Here is a 21,507-nt window from a genome sequence, read left to right on the forward strand (position 1 = left end):
TAGAACCTACGAATTTATTACAACTTCCACTGGTTATTCTAATAATTACTGATAAATCCCAAACCCCTGTTATGCTGAGACCTTTCATCAGTTATAGCAAAAACTTGCCATACCCCTGACATTTGTCTTTAAGACCAAAACTACAGTTTGGAAATTACACCTATATTTATTATACCTGTGTTTATACCTATGTGCACCATAAAGCCAAGAAGTTTATATTTTAAAAAGAAGGATTTTTTATGTCATTGCTTTTGAAGTATATTCAAATAAAACAACTGAACTCAAAGTATGTTACTAAATTTATCTACAGACTTCAAGACAGTGTATCGTATATGCATAAAAGATGTGTGAAGTATTATTTTTCTTTGTTATACAATAGTTTACCACTGTTTAACAATGTTATACACAGAGGGATGTACACTAAAGACATGCAAGTATGACTCACCATGGCTTTTTTCTTCCCTCTCTAAATATAGGTTTATAAACTGAAGTTAAGTGGGAGGGTTTTTTCCCCTTCTTCTCAAAACAGAAGTAAAAAAAAAAAACACAGTGGTTTCTTTCCAGATAGACATTCCTTTTTAACAATAAGATTTGGCAAAAATTAAAAAATCCCAATTACTTAACACAATATTAAAGCATCCTTGCTGAACGGGATTGTGTATTTGCTAAACTGCAACTATTGTCAGTATTTCTAATTCAACGTTCTAATTCAAGTAGCACAGAAAACATGAAAAACCTTTAATGTTCTTCAAAACTTCTGTAGAAGGAAAGGTTTGTTGGAAAGTAGAATTGGATACTGAAGCTTATTTTTCATAGAGGATTCTTAAATTCACTCATAGGTTTAATGAGCATTCCCTTAAATGCCACTGTTATTTATGCACTGGATGCTTTTCTGAGACCTGTTAAAAGGTGTTACCTCAAATGCTTGAAAGGTTAATCCAACATTGTAGTTTTCTGATACTGTTATTTTCCACACACATTCCTTCATTGGTCTGTAGTCATCAGGATAATTGGGAGACTGGATCTGGCCTTCATTTTTGTGGATTTCACCTCCACAGATAGCTGATAAAAGCATAAAATTCTTACTGCCAATAATGACATTTTCTTTCCCCTATACTCAAACTGACATTTTATGCTCCCCTTTTAAAACTCATGATAAGATTATTCTCGAGGAGACTTTAGAAGTCTATCAAGGACAAATTGTTAAACCCACAATCCATTTAAACCACTACATGTATTTTAGTTAGTGAATATAGTTCAGCATTTCTAGTATCATTAATCATATCTACAAAGTTCACAAACACTTTGGAATCATAGATAATCTGGATCTATACTTTTCACAGAATATATTTAAAAGGTCCAAATTATTTAATTTTACTTTTTGCTCACCTTTGAAATACATTTAATAAACATTCTTCATTTCTATTTACTAACCTTTAGAAAGAGATGAGACAGAAATCTCAAATATTATAATTACCTGTGCATTTTAAGTTACAGTTTATCACTTACAGCTTATACTGAATTTGAAAAAAATAGCTAATATAAATAAACAATATTTTCATGAAAAGTAAATGGGCTTTTCAGGGCCCATACTGATAATCATGTAAAGATTTGTGAATATCAACTAAATCATACAGTTTACTACCATAGATTCAATATTTAAGAAAACAGGCTCTATTTTAAACAGGTGAATGCTGACTTGCTAATAGTGTGTGTGAGTGTCTCTAGTAAGTAATCCCAGAGCATACAGAAAACTTAAGTCATGTTTTCCTGAAAGAATAAACAGAAAATACTCAAGGAAATCTTTCCACACACTAAGCACAAGAACACACGCATTTAGTTAGTTGAACGACTGTTAAAAACCACTTATGAATATTATCAGAGGTATGCCTGGAAAAAGAGATCATATAAAATTTGAAGACAGGAAATGTTTCAAAATGTCCTGTCTAGTAAGTTAACACCTGCTGTCTCTTTCTAGTAATAATATATCATTTTTGTATTAGATTATTTCTGCCTTTTTTTAATACATAAAGGTACCCAGTTAATATTTTTTTTCTGTAATCAAGTCATTTTCAATGCTATAAGAAGCTTACCTTCATAGATTGCTGCAAAACCTTTCCCAACCCAGTTGCTGCTGCTGCGGAACTCGATCCACATCCTACTGTCCGAGGATGCGAGGACTTCTGGCAGTTTGTCACCACAAAACCTGCCTAAAAACATGCAACCAGTAACTGCATTTTCTGCCGCCTCTGAAGCCAAACGCTGCAAACATTTATACAAGTGTTTAACATTATAAACAGGAGTAGCATAACCAACTCAGTGGAACTATTCATATGCTTATGTTTAAACATGGGTTTCTGCAGAGAATGACTTAATACACAAAGATTTTATTATAAAGCATTCAGTACTTCTTTTTGTTGTAGTCAGGCTCACAAGTCTAAGTATAAAAATTCAGGGGAATTAAGTAGAGAAGTTATCATTACATATTGTTTCCATACATACAAACCTGGGCATTTTAGAGGGGGAAAGTGAGTACTAATCTTTAGAGAGGAACATAATCTAGCTCACAGTAATAGCACTCATTGTGTCTAAGGACCAAAGAGATTTAAAAACTAACAATGAAATAACCCTAGACTATATGATCCTCTTAAATTCAGCCTAGGTAGGTGAAATTTCTGTTTGTCTAGGCGATAGAGAAGGAAACAAGGGAAAAGAGTAATTACGATCTGGTCTTAATTGTTTCTTCTTTTCTTTTTTAAGACCAAAAGAATAGGCACCAAAGTTAAAAAGCTGTTCTCTGTTCTTGCCTCTTTTTCTTTTTTTTTTCTTCTTCTTCCCCCACCCCCCCCCCACCCCCCAATATCATTAAACTGTGGCTGTTAGGACACTAACAAATAGCATCAGTGCTCATTCTAAAAACAACAAAACTGACCCAAGAAGTCATTCACATTTCCTATGTGCCTTAAATCTCCAGTTTCAATTAGACGAGATCATGGGATATGACATTCTGAATTGGGCAGTGCCATTATGGGCTGTGAAATCTCCCCATCAACCTCTGAATTAAGAAAAGAATGGCTGCAGCTTCTGGCATATTAGTTGCAACTCTAAATTCATTATTGCTTTGCCTGTTTTTTCTCTGCAAGAGGACAGAAGAACATGCAAAGCAGAAATAAAAGTAATCTTAATTTTGAAAGTACAAGAACAGAGCTCATAAGTACAGATCTAGAGTGGGTTCTCTCACCCACAGTGCATGTGCTCATCATGTGCTCTATGGGTTTCCCATCACATGCTCTAAAGGTTTTTCTGTGTACTCTTTCTTCATTTCCATGAACAAAACTATGACAACTTCACATTTCAATAACCATAAGCAAAGTAAAAAGTTGCACACTTTGTACTTTTCATCTTTTCATACATGCAGCTGAATAACAGCTAGATGTAATGAAAGGAAGGCTGAAGGCTTGAAGTGAAGGCTTGAAGTAAAATCTTGAAGTAAAATAAACTACTTATTTGAGGCCATTTAGAGGTTTCTTCCCATCGCCAAGTTTAGATACATTCTAGACACCTAACATCCAAGAGGTTTGTTCTGGGTTCAGCAGCAAGCAAGTCCACTGAACTCCATGAGTATGGTAACTATGGGTAGTTGCATACCAAGCAGAGGTGATTTTCTCCAGTAGCCATCTCTTACTTCAATATAATCGTACCAACAGAGACTGCTCTTGTAAAGGTCCATGGTGGTGAAGTTTAAAACAATCTGCAATCACAGAACACCTATTTAAATCACATGTGAAAATGTGAAAATGATCACAACAACATTCTGCAAAACTAAAGTCAGAGTAGAGTGGCTACCTGTAACTGGATTCTAACTACTTAGACTCTTAACCAGCCTCTCAATTTCTTATAATAAGTAAAAGTTGTCTGAGAACATTAAAAGCTTTTTTATTTAATCTTAAACAGTTGAGGGGTTTCAAGACCAACTACCCATTAATTCCTTACAGGGAGCTTATCACTGAGAAATAAAAATTTGGGAATGCTAGTAAGGTAACATAATGTGTAAATATAGTTTTAAGCATGTTATTTGATAAACTTCCCGCCAATTCTTCTTCCATTCCATTCTAACTACAATCAGCACTGACAGTTGTAAAAAAAAGTTGTTTTATTTTGGTCTGCGTTTCCCTCTACTACTGTTTTGACAAGATAATTTACTTTCAGACAAGTTAAACATTTACAAAAGTGGAGAGTAATGCTGAAGACAGCATCACTAAAATAAATAGTACATATTCCCTTAATGACTCTTTATGAAACTATAATAAAGATTTTTATACAGAAATCTGAGTTCTGTGTATTTCTGGAACTTTTGAACTTGGACTAATAATTTTATTAAGCACATCTTCAAATAGACATATTTTCAGTACTTTAATACCTGGACTATCCTAGACCGTTACATTACTCCACTTTGGTTTAGAAGTACTAAACTGCCATAAACTTACGCTTTTTGCAAATACACCTAAAGCCAATGAAAGGGTATGAATTGGAAATTATTTTATAATACAAAATATGAGTGATTTTTAATCTTCTTGTTTGGAATTATCTCTGCAATTGCAGGACATGATCCTAAGACTGACCATATGAGCACCCAAGTGGTTTTATATTTAGCTTTGATCCTAAAACTGAACTCAAAACTGAAACCTGCTGTTATAAAGCAAACATGAATTGCTCCACAGTAGCAAATACCTTGCACTGCAAAACATATCTCCATGGAAGCCTATGAAGCAGCTGTTGAGTGTCAGTTAAAAGGAGAGGAATTTACCCTTAGTCCAGCTGCAAGAAGGAAATACAACACCATAACTGGAACAATGGGCCCAGAGTGTCAGATGGGATAGTTTACTTCCACCTCCTCTGAAGGCATCAATTGTCTCTCCAACCACAATATAGTACATTATTAAACCAGATGGGCAGAACTTTTTCAGACTGTTTAATTTTAAGAAGATAAACTTCCTATTGGAGGAACCTAATTTAAACATAACAAACCTTAGTTGTTCAGGTGCATAGATAGTAGAGAGTCACAGTAAGACTTCAAACAATATAAAATGGAGGCAGTTTTTCACAGCAAAAGACTGTGTCTTAACATTAGGCTAGCAGGGGTTTTTCTTTCCCTTACTTTGCACAAAAGTAACTAAATACATCCATATGAGCAATTACATTCTCAAGAATCCCCTTTGTTTTCAGTGGAGAATGGGAAACTGTCTGAATTACTCTTAAAAGTCATATCTTCCTTTATCCCCCAGTGCTGACACTACTGACTCTGTCTGAATTACTCTTAAAAGTCATATCTTCCTTTATCCCCCAGTGCTGACACTACTGACTCTTTGGGTGGAAGACCAAAATCACAGGTGATTCTATTCCACTTTTACCTTTACTACCATGATGACATGGGAAACAGAAATCTGTAAGGCTACACATAAAATCCAACAGCCAGAAATCCTGTAAAGTGAGGCACATTATGCTGGTAGCCACAGCTTTGTGGGATGAAGGTATGGGACACGAAGCATGCCAAGGACCATCAGGACAGCACTGAATAAATGAATACTTGTTCCAGTGGTTAAGTATGGCCAAACATTTATACCAAGAAGCTGCTACCACATCCACAGAACTTGCAAAAGTGTTGCTTAAACAGCAGTGTGCCTCTAACACTGTATTCTCCACAGGCACATCCTGCAAGCAGCTTTGGTATGTCTTTAGCACATGCAACAAATATAGCCTGTCCTCTCTATTTGCCCTCTTCCTTCTGTCATTTTAGGGCCAAAAAGGAAGGCAATAACTTAGTCTCAGATCTGTATGCAGAGAATGTTCTGCTTCAATGTTAGTTGATACTTCTGAAACATATTTTATGTTAACTCATGTTCAGGTTCCCATTGGCACTCTGAATCATAAAGACCTGTAACAATGAATAGACAAATTATATTGCAGGCTTCCTTCCTGAGCTTAGAGATGAAAATGAACTAAGTGAAATAAGACAATTGCTGTGCAATCCTTTCTCTACATTGCAATAGAAATTACAGTATAAATGAATATACGTAAGGAAAACATGTTCCTTATACTGAAAGGTTTACAATAATAGATATTCTAATATCAACTTCTCAAACTTCTTCTAGCTTACATGCACCCTTTCCCAGATGTGTAACCCACAAGGCATTTTGCCTTTACCATTCAGGCAGTCCTTCAGGAACATGTACTGAAGAAATAAACAAATACCACCAGAATTCAAACCCTACCTCCTTACCATATTATTCTCCATGAGAAATATGCAGATCTGGCTAAAAGTACAATTATTCGTATGCCTTCCCCTGCTTCAGTTTTTTTATTACATTTATAAGTGCTATTGAATCTACCTCTGATGATGGCAGAAAGGTCCTGTATCTTCTCTCATTCACACAGCAATTCCATCTGTCCTTTGCAGACTGTTTCTTTTCTAATTTGTCCTTCAAATAAAGAAGCCTCACCAACTACAAAATTTTTGTTATTCTACTCAGCTCATCCACTTTGCAGTTCAGATTCATTCTAAACTTTCCTTTTTTTCCTTAGTGTCTCAGACTAATATCTCTGTATCTTGCTGTACTACTTGAAAACCCTACTGCCCGCAACAGTCTCCTTATCTTTTTCCACTCATGCCCACTCACCCCAGTAGTGCAAGCAAATGGGTTCACAAAGGGGAGCCTTTTTCTCTGCCCAGATGAGATTCAAATGGATGGTTTAGGTTGAGGCTACCTTCCACATCTGCTTAAGCTAACTCAGCTGGCTCTGTTGGAAGCAACTTATAGAAGTCACATCCTATAGATCCTTCATTGGCTCAGCTGTGCAGAGCCTTGAGGTCTTTCACCAGTTCAACCACAAGTTTTTCATTTTTCATGACACAGCTGAAACATCGTATTTCTCTGTTCTATGTTTGGAAATTTGCCTTTTTTAAAACCCTAGTTGCCAGGATAGAGCTGTGAAAAGAATGGGTTTACTTTGGTGTTATCATGCCATTGTCTCAAAAGTGCTGCTATCTAAATGGAAACCATTACAATTTAATGAGCCTCCTCAATAGCCCCTGCCTTTGAAACTAGATGAAATAACCTTCACAGCCTTTTCTCACTCTGACAAGTCAAGGTATTTCATGACACAGCAATTCCTTAACATTGACCAGAATTCATTAGCTGTACATAGGCAGAACCCCCAATCTGTCACAGCATGATTTCTGGTTGGGAACCAAACAAGTATAAATATATTTAAGTTTCTGATTTGCAATTCTGGAAAGCATTAAATAGAGCTAACCAAGGTAAAACTTGTTTAAGGGGACAGAATGGCTGAAATACTTCATAGGAAAAACAATCAATGGGTATTTGTCAGTACAATCAAGGAATTATTGCTTACACAGCAGATTCAGTTGTGCTACTGCACCTTCTGAGAGAATATATCATACCTCCTACTGCCTGGGGTAAGAAAGCAAAAAATATATTGCAAACACGAGGTAGCATTAAGTTTTCTGCAGGTGGCGTTTTTCCCCATGTCAACCAAGGATTTATCTACTAGTCCTATTTCATAATTCTTGTAAAACACTAAGGAAAGTAATATAAACTACTCAAAAAGGCAAATTCGAAAAAAACACACTGGCACACTTGCAACTCCCCATGCCAACAAAATATCTACACACCAGAAGGCGGGGTTCATCCTGGCACAAGGCATACAGTATTACTAACATCGTCCTCCCCCAGAGATTTTTCTGTGTATAGATATATTGTGTCCAAGTCTTAAAACTTGAGAGCAAGTAAAAGGTGAATGAACTGCCTTGTTTTAGTAATAGGGATGGACACATTTTAAGTTGGGCTGCCAATTTATGATGCCTGTCAATAAAAGGAATGCTACAGCTAGTGCATACCCCTGCAGTCCAATCCTTCTTGAATTTACTGCCATCAAAGTTCAGAAGTGCCTGTACTTGCTGAAAGCAGCGTGGATAGAAGTCCTCCAACTATGCTCAAACAGCACAATGTAAAATCTCAGTAAACAAGAGACAAGAGCTAGACAATCTGGACTGATGCTTTTTCAGTTTATTTTTAGGTGACTAAAGTGCTCACTGACATTTCAGAACATGATGTGATGTACTTATGCATACTCTAACCTCTACACAACATTCCCGAGATCTATCAAGGTCAAATCAGCAAATAAATGAACAAAAATTTAAATAATCTTTTATATTCCCTGTATAATGTGAATATTACCCTGAATGAAACAAACAATAGTTAAGATTTAGAGCTTGTTCCTGCTATCTCCTGTTCATATCAAGTACTTGCTGCAAATAGGTCCATTATCTCAAGACAGACAATATCCTATGGGAACAGCACTGACAAAACAGACTTCTTGACATTAGCACAAACACCCTTTAATTCATTCTTGCAGAATTATATAGAGGCTATGAGAGCTGGAGGTCAGAACAGGGTACAACAGACATGACTCATCACATCAAGTTTCAATCAGAACATTCTGTTAAGTCTTTTTCCCCATTTGGGGAAGGGGGTAAGATGGGAAAGGAACCAGTTTTCTTACATTGCTGACTTCAAGATAGGGGCTTTCCGCCATTAAGCTTTGGTACAGTGTAATACAGTTCTAGTGGTGGTTACAGTCTCAATGGTATTAGAAATATGTTATAATTACACTAACATCCACAGCTAAGATACATAAAGTTGGAGTATGCTATGAATATGTAAGTGTGACCATTTTCTAACTCATACATTAATGATGTTTTCAAAAGCTAATAATAATTGTAGATGAACTCTATAATTTTAATTTTTTTTTTTAACTTCAGAATAGAGAAGAAACCTAAGCCAGTTCTGTTGTAATCACAACAGCATCTAAGAAGCCACACAAATAGTGAGGACATAAAATTACCTATCCAGATCAATCTGCATCTTTTATGCAAAGTTTCTCTTATTCATCTGTTTCCATTTGCTCTTCCTTGCCAACCTGCAGAGCCACCCACGCCCTCCCAGCACCGAGTGTGTTTATTTTTCCTCCTGTCCCTGGCTCTTGCCCAGAGGAGGGCAAACGCTTTCCAAATGACTGATTTCATCCCCCACAGTGGCAAATGCTCCTACAGCTCCACAGAATCTATTAGCACATTAAGAACATACATTCTTGGAATCTACCAGGACCCCGACGTGAAAGAAACACAGAATAAAGTAATGCAGTCAGGAGAAAACTATGTCCACTATGGAGCAGGTGACAACTGACAAAACTGACTGAAGGTTTTGGGGGCAAATGCTGGATTTTCCTCTTTGGACTTTCCAGTACTGAGGCTGGTATTAGGTTCTATATTTCAGTCTTCAGGCTGTTCTTGACTGCTTAATATCAGCCACTGCTTCTTGTAAATGAACTTGCATCCTTTTTTCCCCCCTGCAGACTGTATCTCAGTGAAACTTCCCATTGCTCCCTCTCTCCTTATTTATTTTGAGGCAGGCTAATATTTGAGCCAATAATTTAAGATTCAGATAACATGTTTTTAAAACATGTACAAGAAGATCAGTATTTGCTTTGAGTAGGATGGCACAGTTCTTTCCCCGAACTGCTCACCAAGACAATTTCCCTCCTGCCACTTTTCCTCCTAAAATTGATGTACAGAAAGTAAAACTATATGCACTAGAATTGATACTAGGAAACAGCTACAATGACACTTTCTTTACCCCATATTCTTACTGTTTCACTTCAGAAACACATCATTCAACACACCAAGAGCTTCCTTAGGCAGAGCTCAGCTATCAGTCCCACACAGCTCATTCAGCCCATGCTGGAAAAGAGATCATTCAGAAGCCTGAACTACTACTTCCACCTTTACACTGAAGCACCAGCTGAAATGGAAGCCAGTTTGGAAGAGATTTCATGATGCAAATGTGTAGCAGATTGAAATCATGCCTTCATTTCACATGGACAGCTGCCATATAGATGATGTGATTCTAATGCCACAGATCAAAGTCAAGTCTACAGCACACAGTTCATGGTCTCATTTTTTATGGCATACCATGTTTTCAAGTATTATACAAGCTTTAAACTTAAATGAAAAGCTGAAGAAACATAGCATTTTACTTTGAAAATAGCATCTGTGTTTAGCTGAGGGAATGCTAAAGTACCTTCTCCCCTGGGGTCACAGAGATTCTCCATATGCAGTGTGTGTAGGAAGGGTAACCATTTGGAAATCCTGGAGAAGAAAAGTTGCCTGTAGATTCCTGCAGTGTTTCTCCACAGGCTGAAAGAAACAAAATACAGTAAAAATATAAAATTGAATGTGCCTAACAGAGAAACAAGCATCTTTTCAATATCTACTCAGAATATATTTAACTCATTGCGGATGCAGAATAGAAAACAGACTAGTTATTTTATGATTTGCTCAAAACAATGATTTTAAGCCACTCTGACATTCATTCCACTTTACACAGGATGTTTTTATTCCATGAACTATTTCACTTGTGTTCTGTCTGCTGACATAACCAAAATTACAGCAGTCTAAAATGTCACTGTTGTCAATCAACTGCAAAATTACACATGTAACTTAACTTTGGTGAAAAAAAGTTTGCCACACCCTTAGATACATCCTTTAAGAACTAAAACAAAAGTAAAACAAAGGCTGGCAGAGTATGATTGTCACCACACTGGAATTTCATCAGCGATTTCACTTGCCCACATGAGAGATTGATCTGTCCTAAACTCATTCATTTATACTGGTATAGAAGACTAAACCCTATATTCAACAAAATCTCTTGTGACAGTGATTTGTAGACATACAAATAATAAAGCAAAGGAAATGTAAAGTCCTAAAATACTAAAGGCTTTTATATTCTTTATCATTGAAGCTTTTAGCACCCCTATCTCACCTGTCAATCATGCTCCTAGCTGCTGGCAGACTGGTTAATAATTCCTCTTCACACTAAAGTATAGCATTGAAAGCTCCTGCCATTCTCCACGACTGAAACTGATTCTGGTAGGCTGTTGTACCTCAGTCAGTCATCTTTTTTGACCTTAATCAATTTGGTTTCACCCACCGATTTTGCAGGTGTGATATGAGAGATGTGAATTTGAGAGTATTATCCCATGACTGACAGTGTAATCAGATCTGCAGTGCTTTCAAATTACAGTGCTACCACTGCCAGCAGGTGAACTACTGTATCATCAAAATCTCAATGAATTATAAATGATCTGGAAAATCTTTAAATAAAAGGGTACAAAAGAAGAGATTGCTTATGACAAAGACGGACAACACAGCTGTAAAGGCTGTCTTGTTAAAATGAGTCTAAGATATAATCTGACAACAACACCATAGGCATAATCTACATTCAATGCATTAAATATGCTCTCTGACACTGAAATGATTATTGTGATGAGGAGAGAAAAGAAAGATTGGTGCGAGCCCCTAAAAATTTAATACCTAAAGTCACCATCACCGTGTCCTTTAGGAATGAAACAGAAAAGAAAAAAAAATCTTTTCCTCCCCTCACTTAAAATATGTGGGTTTATCTTTTCAAAAAATTCAGGCAGACACAGCAAATGACACATAGAAAAAGGGTATTCAGTGCTAAATAATTATTTCTGTACAAAGACTTTTCAATGAAAAGGCTATATCCATAATTAACCACAATTTATTTTTAGCACAGCAATGAATGTAAACTTAAATAAATTGCAGAGTACCGTACTGGGTTACCCCAGCACTAGTGAACTGTATTGTAGCTTACAATGCATATATAAAGCACTTAAGAGAAGGCCAAGAGTAAAACTGCAGTCTTGTACAGAAGTAGAGAAAAGCAGAACCCAAAGAGTGGATGCCCTCCACAGCAGATGCACTCATGAGATCTGTGAGGATCTAATTATTCCACTCACCACTTTTACAGCCCTCTCTTGTTCTTCCCCCCATGCATGGCCTCATTGAGACTACATGGCATCAGTGCAGTCTCACAAGGCATATAACCGTACTTCAAGATTCTTTAGTACACCTTCTGTGTGCTCTAGCTATAACTATTTCACCAACACTACAGTTACTAGGCAAGCCTAGAGCAGATGACATGATGAGAGATGTGGAATATTGACAAATATTGATTATGAAGTCATGTAATACACAAGGTGAAGCATGTAAGCAAAATGCCATCAAGGATGTGGCATTTTGGTATGACATATCAGATCAAATGCAGCCCTGCAATTACGACGAGAGAGAAGAAAGACTCTAGTATAACCACCCCTTACTCTACTAAAGTCCCTAGATTATACCATTATAAAAATAAACACATCAATGAATTATGCATAACATTACAGTTTTAAAATAAATTCAGAACTTTTTTTCTTATACAGAGTGCAAGATTGTTTTCTCCAGAATAGTAATAATACTCCATGCTCCATATACAGAAGTTGTATATAGACTTAAAACTACAGAATTTAAGTGTAAAAGGCAACACTGAACATTTTGTTTTTCTAGGAATTACAGAATAAAGCTACTTAATACAAAAATTTATCTTATATCGGTATTAAATGTCTGGGAGAACTCTATCAAATCTAAATTTTCATGAATATATATAGATATAAAATTAAATTACAGGAAGCATACAAAAATTGTAATTGGGTAACTTGTAAGAATTAACAGAATTTACAAAATATGTTTGGACTTTACATTTTCCACCACATTTATCATTCACTTTAAATCTCTTGGTGTCTCAAGGGAATTGTAACAAGAACATCTTATATCAATCAATAGCTGAATTAATTATCTATGGAATCTGAGTTCCAGGTTGGCTCTCAGAGCCACTATGGCAGGGTGATACTTGGATATTTCTTGTTTACAAGCACATTCCAATGCAATGGGTCAGTGGTAGTTGGAACAGTTAAAATTCTATCATTAGAGAATGTAAGTTTTTCTCTGCAATTGGACCGTGACAACTGCAGTATTTGTGATTAGACTTATAAAATAGTGTATTACAAACATTTTACCCTCTGACAGTCCATTAATAATGATGTTCACTTTAGGAAAGAATTGTAGAAGGAAATTAGTATTAAAGGGTGGGTGTCAGGATGATGGAGCTAGGCTTTTTTCAGTGATATCCAGTGGTAGGACAAGGGGCAATGGGTGTAAACTGGAGCATAGGAGGTTCCATGTGAACATCAGGAAGAACTTCTTTGCTGTGAGAGTGACAGAGCACTGGAACAGGTTGTCCAGGGGGGTTGTGGAGTCTCCTACATTGGAGATATTCAAGGCCTGCCTGGACAAGTTCCTGTGTGATGTACTCTAGGTTACCCTGCTCTTGCAGGGGGGTTGGACTAGATGATCTTTCGAGGTCCCTTCCAACCCTTGGGATTCTGTGATTCTGTGAAGAGCCACTTACTAAGAACTAATCTCAGTATATTTCATGTCAGAAGAAATTAATCACAACTTCAATCTTACACACCCTAATTTATAAAGCATCTCTATATTTTTATTCCATTGTTGATCATTAACATCACCGATATTTTCTCTGATGGTTTTTTCCTCCCTTTCAACTCTTATGCCTTACATCAAATTTACCAGGCTAGACCACTTGCAAGAATGCTACTTCAGCTCTCCTTTCTGCCCCCCACATTCCAGTCAGAAAAACAATTTCCTATCTCTTTTACAGCTTGAGAAGGTTAAACTTCTGATAAACTTTTCTTTGGTAAGGAAAGAGAAACTATTTCTGCACCGCCTTGTAAGTATTAGCAATGGATGCAGGTAGCAGGTAGATTGTTTACACAAAGCAATTTCTACCAGTGAATTCTGCTGCAGTGTTCAATTACACAGCCTGTGTATAATACCTCTTTGGGCTGGCCTATGGTAATGGCTGAGTTCCATTAAGGATTATAGTGACATCTACAAACAACAAAGCCTAGATCCTCCAGGACACTTAGGAAACTAATTCTCATTCCTTTGTCGATAGCATTAGCAAATATATACTCATACACTGTTAATTTAAGCTTATCCTTTCCCAAAGAGAATTAAGAACTTTACTACCTTTTACTCAGACTCATCTGTACAACTATACACATATGGCATATAAAGCTGCCACAAAGACCTAAAAATATCTGGTGCTGATAATGTACTTCTTAAAGAAATAAAAAAAACAAACCCAACACAGTTTACTACAACTCACTGTCTTACTGTTGACTTGATACCCTTTTATAATTATAGGGAAATGGAATGGTCTTAATTTAAAAACCTTAATTAATAAAGACTGACTTTTAAAGGTGAAAACTCTTTTCTAATCTTATAGGGATGGAAGCAATTTAAGCCTGAGGAACAGTGATAACATCACACAAAAAGAGCCAGGTTAAGTATCTTTCATCTGCTTTTTTCCACACAATCAGAGACCCTAGCATTTTTAAATATGCTGAACTTCTTCCATTCGCCTTCTCTTCCTCTGAACAGCCCTCTCTTGCCAGTGTGAGCTCCCTTTCCTATCCAATCAGTCCCACTCTACCCACTTATTACTTGTCCTCTCTGCCTAAGAGTATCTTACTTCATAGAATGGTTAAGGTTGGAAGGAACCTTAAAGCTCATCTAGTTCCAATTCCACTGACATGAGCAGGGATGCCTTTTACTAGACCAGGTTTCTCAAAGCTCCATCCAGCCTGGCCTTGAACAATTCCAGGGATGGGGCAGCCACAGCTTCTCTGGGCAACCTGTGCCAGTGTCTCACCATCCCCACAGTAAATAACTTCTCCCTAATCTAAATTTCTCTCTTTCACATTAAAGGCATTCCCCCTTATCCTGTCACTACACACCCTTGTAAAAAGCCTCTCTCCAGATTTCTTGTAGGCCTCCTTTAGGTACTGGAAGCTTTCTCTTCAGAAGAACAAACCCAGCTCTCTCAGCCTGTCTCCATAGCAGAGGTACTCCAGCCCTCTGAGCATCTTTGTGGCCTCCCCTGGTCTTGCTCAAACAGGTCCACATGCTTCTTGTGTTGGGGGCCCCAGAACTGGAAGTAGTACTGAAGTGGGGTCTCATGAAAGCAGAACAGAGTGGGAGAATCACCTGCCTTGAGCTGCTGGTCGTGATTCTTTTTATTCAGCCCAGCACATAGCTGGCTTTCTGGGCTGTGAGTGCACACTGCCAGCTTATCTTAAGCTTCTTGTCAACAAGACCCCCAGGTCCTTCTTCTCAGGGCTGCTCTGAATCCATTCTCCACCCAGCCTCTACTTGAGCTTGGGATTGCCCTGGCCCAGGTGCAGGACCTTGTATACTCTGTCTTGATGAACATCACGTGGTTTGTCCTGGCCCACCTCTCAAGCCTGTCAAGGTCCCTCTGGATGGCATACCTTCCCTCAACCACACCACAGAGCTTGGTCATTTCCCCTATTCTCCTGCTCCTATAAAACTGCATATGAATTTAAATCAACTATAATTTCTATATAAAAATAGACATGTGTTGAAATTTTAGTAGCTACACGTGAATAAAGCATATTCTATTACTCCATTAAACAGTCTGAAAACCACTGTAATACACCCATCCTTGAAGTTCAAGACCTGTTCTCAAATGCCAAGACAGTCAAAATTCAAAATCAGATTGGCAGAGGAAGGAAACTCAGTTGCTTGCTTTCTCCTTATCAATCATTGTGCAACATTACTCACTGTTAAAATGTAGCAGTTATGTTTTTTCTTTTGACAAAATTCTAAGCAAAAGTCAAAACCAAACCAAAATTGCTTTTGCAGAGTCCTAGCACTCAGCTGATGAAAAACAGGTTATCAAATCTCATGCCTTGGCTTCATCAAGCTCAAAATGTTTTTTTTTTCAGTAACTAAACCCTTTCCTGAATAATGACCCTGAATATCCTGACTAGCTAAAACAACCTGGAGGCTCAGCTGCCTCACCGCTGTGAAGATCAGCTGTATCCTCCAGCAGCTCTGTGCTCAACTTCATGTTCACAGGCTCCAGAAAATGCATCCAGCCTCTGGAACCAGAAACTGCTTGCAGGAATAACTAGAATTCCAAACAAAACATACACAATGCCACATAATCCTTTATCAAAGAACTGTGAATCTCAGCAAAACACTCATTTATTCAAGTTATTGTTTTCTGTATTTCAGTCACATTACATTGTCCTGTGATTCAGAAGCAATAGAGAACTGGTACAGTGCTGCAGTTTGGATCTAGTGTGAGAACAATGCTGATAACACACCGATGTTTTCAGTTGTCGCCAAGTAATAGTAATTCATATGCCAGTCAAAGACTCTCCAGTCTCATGCTCTGACAGTGAGATGGGGCACAAGAAGCTGGGAAGAAGTAGAGACAGGACACCTCACCCAAACTAGCCAAAGGGATATTCCATACTATAGCACATCATAACAGGTATAAAAACTGAGGCGCGTCACCTGGAAGGAACTGATCACTGCTCAGGTTAGACTGAGTATCGGTTAGTGGCTGGTGAGCAATTGTATCGTGCATCACCTGGGTTTCTTGGGGTTTGTTTCTCTCTCTTTTTTTTTGTATTTTATTATTGTTATTATTATATTTTACTTTATTTCAATTATTAATTTGTTCTTATCTTAAACCCTGATTTTTACCTTTTTCTGAGTCTCCTTCCCATCCCACTAGGGTAGAGGAGATGAGGAGTAAGTGAACGTTACTTAGTTGCTGGCTAACATACAGGACATACCTTTAAGGCAACACAAATGAACACATGAAACAATGATGATGTTAGTAATTTTGAAATATCCACTACTCTTTTATCATAAGCAGGCATCATGGTTAATATCTTTTGTCTGAAACAGGAAATACAGCACACCTTCAAAACCAACACAGTGTCAGGGATTCTACTGCTATATACTACAGTGATCACATGATTCTTTTCATAAAACCAAAAGTTTAACATCTGAATTTTCAATCTCATTATTCCCTGGAAAATTTGTTATATCACAAGTACTTTCCAACTTTCACAGAGCTGCTTTCTTTATTGGATGTTTAAGTTTGTGTTATATTATTCAGTTATGCAGCTTCTATTAAAAATATTAACTGAAAAAAATCATGGTAAATAGTGTGTAATTTACAATTCATAGCAAAATCTTTTGACTTTTTCTGTCTTTTAAAAATCACTTTCTTTTATGGACTGGCTCATCTATGTAAGGCTAGAAAACCTATGTCTTTCATTCCAAAATTTGCCAGAGGGAAGAGTTAGAAAAGGAGCATGATCCTGCAACCACAATTCATTTTTATTATCCTTCTGACCTGTGTTCATCAGTACTGCAAAAAATAGCTTACTTTTAAAGTCCACACTAAAGCTGAACAACTGTGGGTTTACAACACTGTGAAACTAGATTTCAACAAGACTTTCAAGACATTGAAAGAAATAGTAACTCATTACACATTTTAGTGAATTATATAAAAAGGACATCTTCTCTGAACAACTTTTGAACATTAGGTCAAAATGTATACTGCATCTTTTTCAGCTGACTGAAAATGCATGTTAGAGTATTATATTTGCACTAAACAGCCTAGGCTGGGTTTTTTCCCCCCTACCTTAAGGATATGTGATCATCAGATACTAGCAACTTCTCAGTTTTAATTCTATAGACTATTTTTGTCTCTAAAATTTGTCTTTTGTCAAAATATGTATGTATCCTCTGTGTTTATGAAATTGTTGCTCTCTGTATACTCTTAATAGTAATAATGCTGCCAACAAGAATGTGATTATTCAAATACCTCCTGTACAAAAAGGAAAGAGCAAAAATTATTCCAAAAGGAACAACTGTTAAAAAAGAATATGTCCAAGCGTTTTCTCCTCTGGTAGGCCCAGAGGCACTGTGCATGTTCTCAGTATATATAGATTATGATTCAGTGTACTTACAGCACAAAGGAAAAACATATTTCAGCTGCACAGTGTACATCAAATGCACATCAGATGCCCCAGATCTTCAGTAGATCCCACTGCTGCTGATACAAATTTGAAGCAGCTCCATCGCTTCAGTCCTGATCTCTCTTTTTAGTCCTTCTGTATTGACCAGGTGATAAAGAGTAGCCATATATCTGACTTAAAACAGTTACTGAGACTTCATCAGTTCCCATGAGGAGCAGGAGGGCTGCAACCTATGTGGCGCAGAGCTTCTAAGTCTAGCCTCCCACAAGGACCTCGCTGGTAAATTCTGGTGGAGATGGCACTTCTGAACTGCTTTGATTGACACCAAATATTAAAACTGGTATCAGCCAGAAGTATAGCAAGAAAAGTAAAACCTTTTGCTTTGAGATTCCCACCCCTCTGCCAACACTTAACGAAGAACTAGCACTAGAGAAGAACAAGAAGTACAGAGTTGACTCCAGATTACTCCAGTCTTGCCACTGATGTCTCTGAGACAGACAATAACTCTACCCCAACATTGTTTTAAGATGAAACATTAACATGCATTGAAATTACAGGATACTAGAATTAGGCAGAACATATTAAAATACTAAACGTATCTGCTAAGACTGTAGAAATTTTGCAACAATATTAACCACATCATCCATAAAGGACTTTAGAACTTAGTTGTCCTGGCTTGTTATTTGTCAAATTTTCAAAAAACATAATGTGTTCAGAACTGACTGCAATAATTTAATTTACTTCTTCTGCACTTTACTTAAATTCAAATAAGGGCCCAGTCAATATGCAATCCAGAAATGACATTAAACTTTTTGGGGTTTTTTTTGTAGTCATTGAACAGCTAAGCAAAACAAAGACTGAAATGTCATGGGACTAAGTGTTGTTTCATACAATTTATCTGTCCTTAAGTGTTTTGTATTCCAGAGACCTTATCTGTAAGATTTTTTTATGATTCAATTCTTGAACTGCCTACATCAGTTGCCAACATGAAAGCAAACTACTGAGAGGGTGACTCAAAAAATGTATTGCTCTTCTTGAACAAGTTAAACAGTTGCTAGTATGTGGGTTTTGTTTGTGGTGCAATACCTGGACATCTATACAGCTTTCTTGCCTGTGCAATATCTCCTTTACTTAGACGAGTACGCTGGCCAATGGCAGGTCGTATACCATTATCATCACGGGAAGGGAGAATGGTATCCAGAAACATGCCCCTAAAAAAAATAAAAATAAAAATAGACCCCAAGACCCCCTATCAGGTTTCTGTCATAAATCTGAGTTTTATGAATGTATTATGCTATTTTGTAAATCTAAAGCTTACATCTGGCATAAATAAGAGGGTAAAACTTTGAACACAGAAAACATGTCATAGAAACTCCACAGGTTGGCAAATTTTATGCAAAGTTATCAAAAAAGAATCTTCTTTCAGTACATAAATAACACATCAGCTTTTATATTTCAGTTAGACAACATGAGGGAAATCTCTCTATTGTTAAGACGGGACATGAGGAAAACTTTTTGCAATAAGAGCAATCAGCCACTGGAGTAATCTCCCCAGCAAAGTGGTGGATTCCCCAACACTGGGCACTTTTAAAATCTGGCTGGACAGGGTGCTGGGACCTCTAGTCATGCATTGCCTAGAAAGATTGGACCAGATGATCCTTGAGGTCTCTTTCAATCTGCTATTCTATGATTCTTTGCTTGAAGATTACGCAGGGAAAAAGTGCTGCTGTTAAGCTTTCACTATATTGAAAAAATTAATTATAAAATTATAGAAAAATATACATTAAGCCCTATCACAAAATTCTTAATCACAGAGTTACTATTCCTTATAAAGTTTTTAAAGGAAGTCTTCAAATCTGAATTACACATGTAAAGAGAGCAAAAGTTAGGGACATTTGCCAGTCTTTCTTCTGATCAAGGGCTCTAGTTTCTCATGCTGTACCAGTAAGGAGGGGCACAAGAAGCTGCAAGGGAGCAGAGTGAGAACAGCTGACCTGAACTAGTCAAAGGGATATTCCATTGCACAAGATAACATGCCTAGTATATAAACTGGGGGGAGTTGGCTGGGAGGGGTTAATTGCTGTTTGGGGATGGGATGGGCATCAGTCAGTGTTTGGTGAGCAATTTTATTGTGCATCACTTGTTTTTCTTGTGGTTTATTCCTCTCTTTGTTTTTCCTACTATTATTATTACTGATGCTATTATTATTTTTCACTTTATTTCAAATTAAACTGTTCTTATCTCAACCTGATGGTTTTACCTTCTGATTCTCCTTCCCATCTCACAGGGAAGGGGGGAGTTAAGTGAGTGGCAGCTTGGTATTTAGTTGCCAGTTGGGCTTAAACCAGCACACCATTGATTTTTAGTAGAACCTGAAACTGATGCTATTCATATACTTGAAGAAAATAACCAACCAACCAACCAATCCTCCCTTAAATTACTTAGCACTTTAATAAGGGAATAATCTGTTACACTTTTAATACCACATGAACAACATCGCTGTGCATGACTAGAATTTTATGATGTTTTGTGAATTCTACCACTTATCTGGGTGAGTAAAGTCTAACAAACAGCTGGAAATACGCCATAGTAAACATAACTTATGCATTCAAGATAAATTAGTGCAAATCAATATGTGATCTCAAGGGTTTGCTGGTTGGTTTTAAACAGTATGAAGTAACAACCTATTGTACCTTGGGGCAGGGCATGCCTACTCATGGCACTATCAGGTTTTGCAGCTTGGAAAGTGGTGAGATCAGGGCCCACAAATTAAATTATCCTGATGTTGTCATTGCCCTAGGACTCCATGGGGGTTCCAGCTTATTATATTACTCTATTTTATATAGATTAGTATAATCTCTTCCTTAAGGTAATGGCATCTGTACCTGGATTAAGCAATGAGACTAATATCTACCTCATGCAGCTCATTCCAATGCTCTTCCAGGGGTGAATTATGTACATGTTGAATACATCTTTTGGTAAGATTTTTACTTTTTTTTTTTTAATAATACCATTTATATTGAGGAGAACAAGCTCAAAGCATTTGCAAAGGCTGGTGAGATTTCTGGTGGTCTTCAGTTTACTTCAGAGTCTTAGACAGTCTAGTATTTTTTACCTTCAAATGCATAAATTAGATGAAAAAAGCTAAGGATATAACTTTTAAAACTAGCAATTTTTGTTTGTTTTGGTGTTTTCTTCCCCCCCCTTTTTTCTTTTTTTTTAGGTGTCTTTTAATTTACATTTCTCTGGTATTTTTAGAAAGTAATTAGGTGAACTGCACCTTGGTATGAAATATAACAGAAGACCAAGTGAAAGACTCCACTTCTCCAGAGTAGTGCTAGCCTATGTGAGCAGCTCATTCTATAGCTCCCACAACCATGCAGAGTTTCAGATGAAGCCCCAAGTGAGGGTCTATGGAACAGGGAAGGGATCAGCCTGCAACAGGCCAGAGCAAAGCCAGCAGAACTCTTTATTATATGGGTTGGATGACAGTAATAATCTGTACAAACAACACAGAAGAAATTCTCAACCATTTCAATTATCTGTTTTTTCTGAATTCAGTTTTTTGCTGAGACAATAAGAAAGTATTAGCAGGAAACGATGTTTCCAGACTATCTTGACTTAAAATCTAAAAAA

At 37.1% G+C, this 21,507-nt stretch overlaps 1 protein-coding gene across 3 annotated transcripts in view; it reads right to left on the reverse strand.

The window, feature by feature from the left end:
- TLL1 (tolloid like 1) overlaps positions 1 to 21,507 on the reverse strand; it is a 145,098-nt gene that overhangs the window by 44,962 nt on the left and 78,629 nt on the right. For all 3 annotated transcript variants that reach the window (XR_004080101.2, XR_004080100.2, XM_005145504.4), the window contains exons 8-12: positions 18,958 to 19,082; positions 10,161 to 10,276; positions 3,649 to 3,751; positions 2,094 to 2,210; positions 917 to 1,062 (exon numbers count right to left, since the gene is read on the reverse strand). Coding sequence is in view for 1 of the 3 variants with exons in the window: in XM_005145504.4 (XP_005145561.2) it covers positions 917 to 1,062; positions 2,094 to 2,210; positions 3,649 to 3,751; positions 10,161 to 10,276; positions 18,958 to 19,082 (607 nt within the window). In the remaining 2 variants the exon portion in view is untranslated. The remainder of the gene's footprint in view (positions 1 to 916; positions 1,063 to 2,093; positions 2,211 to 3,648; positions 3,752 to 10,160; positions 10,277 to 18,957; positions 19,083 to 21,507) is intronic.

The sequence above is a fragment of the Melopsittacus undulatus genome, chromosome 7 (assembly GCF_012275295.1).
Source record: "Melopsittacus undulatus isolate bMelUnd1 chromosome 7, bMelUnd1.mat.Z, whole genome shotgun sequence".
Taxonomy (NCBI): Eukaryota; Metazoa; Chordata; class Aves; order Psittaciformes; family Psittaculidae; genus Melopsittacus; species Melopsittacus undulatus.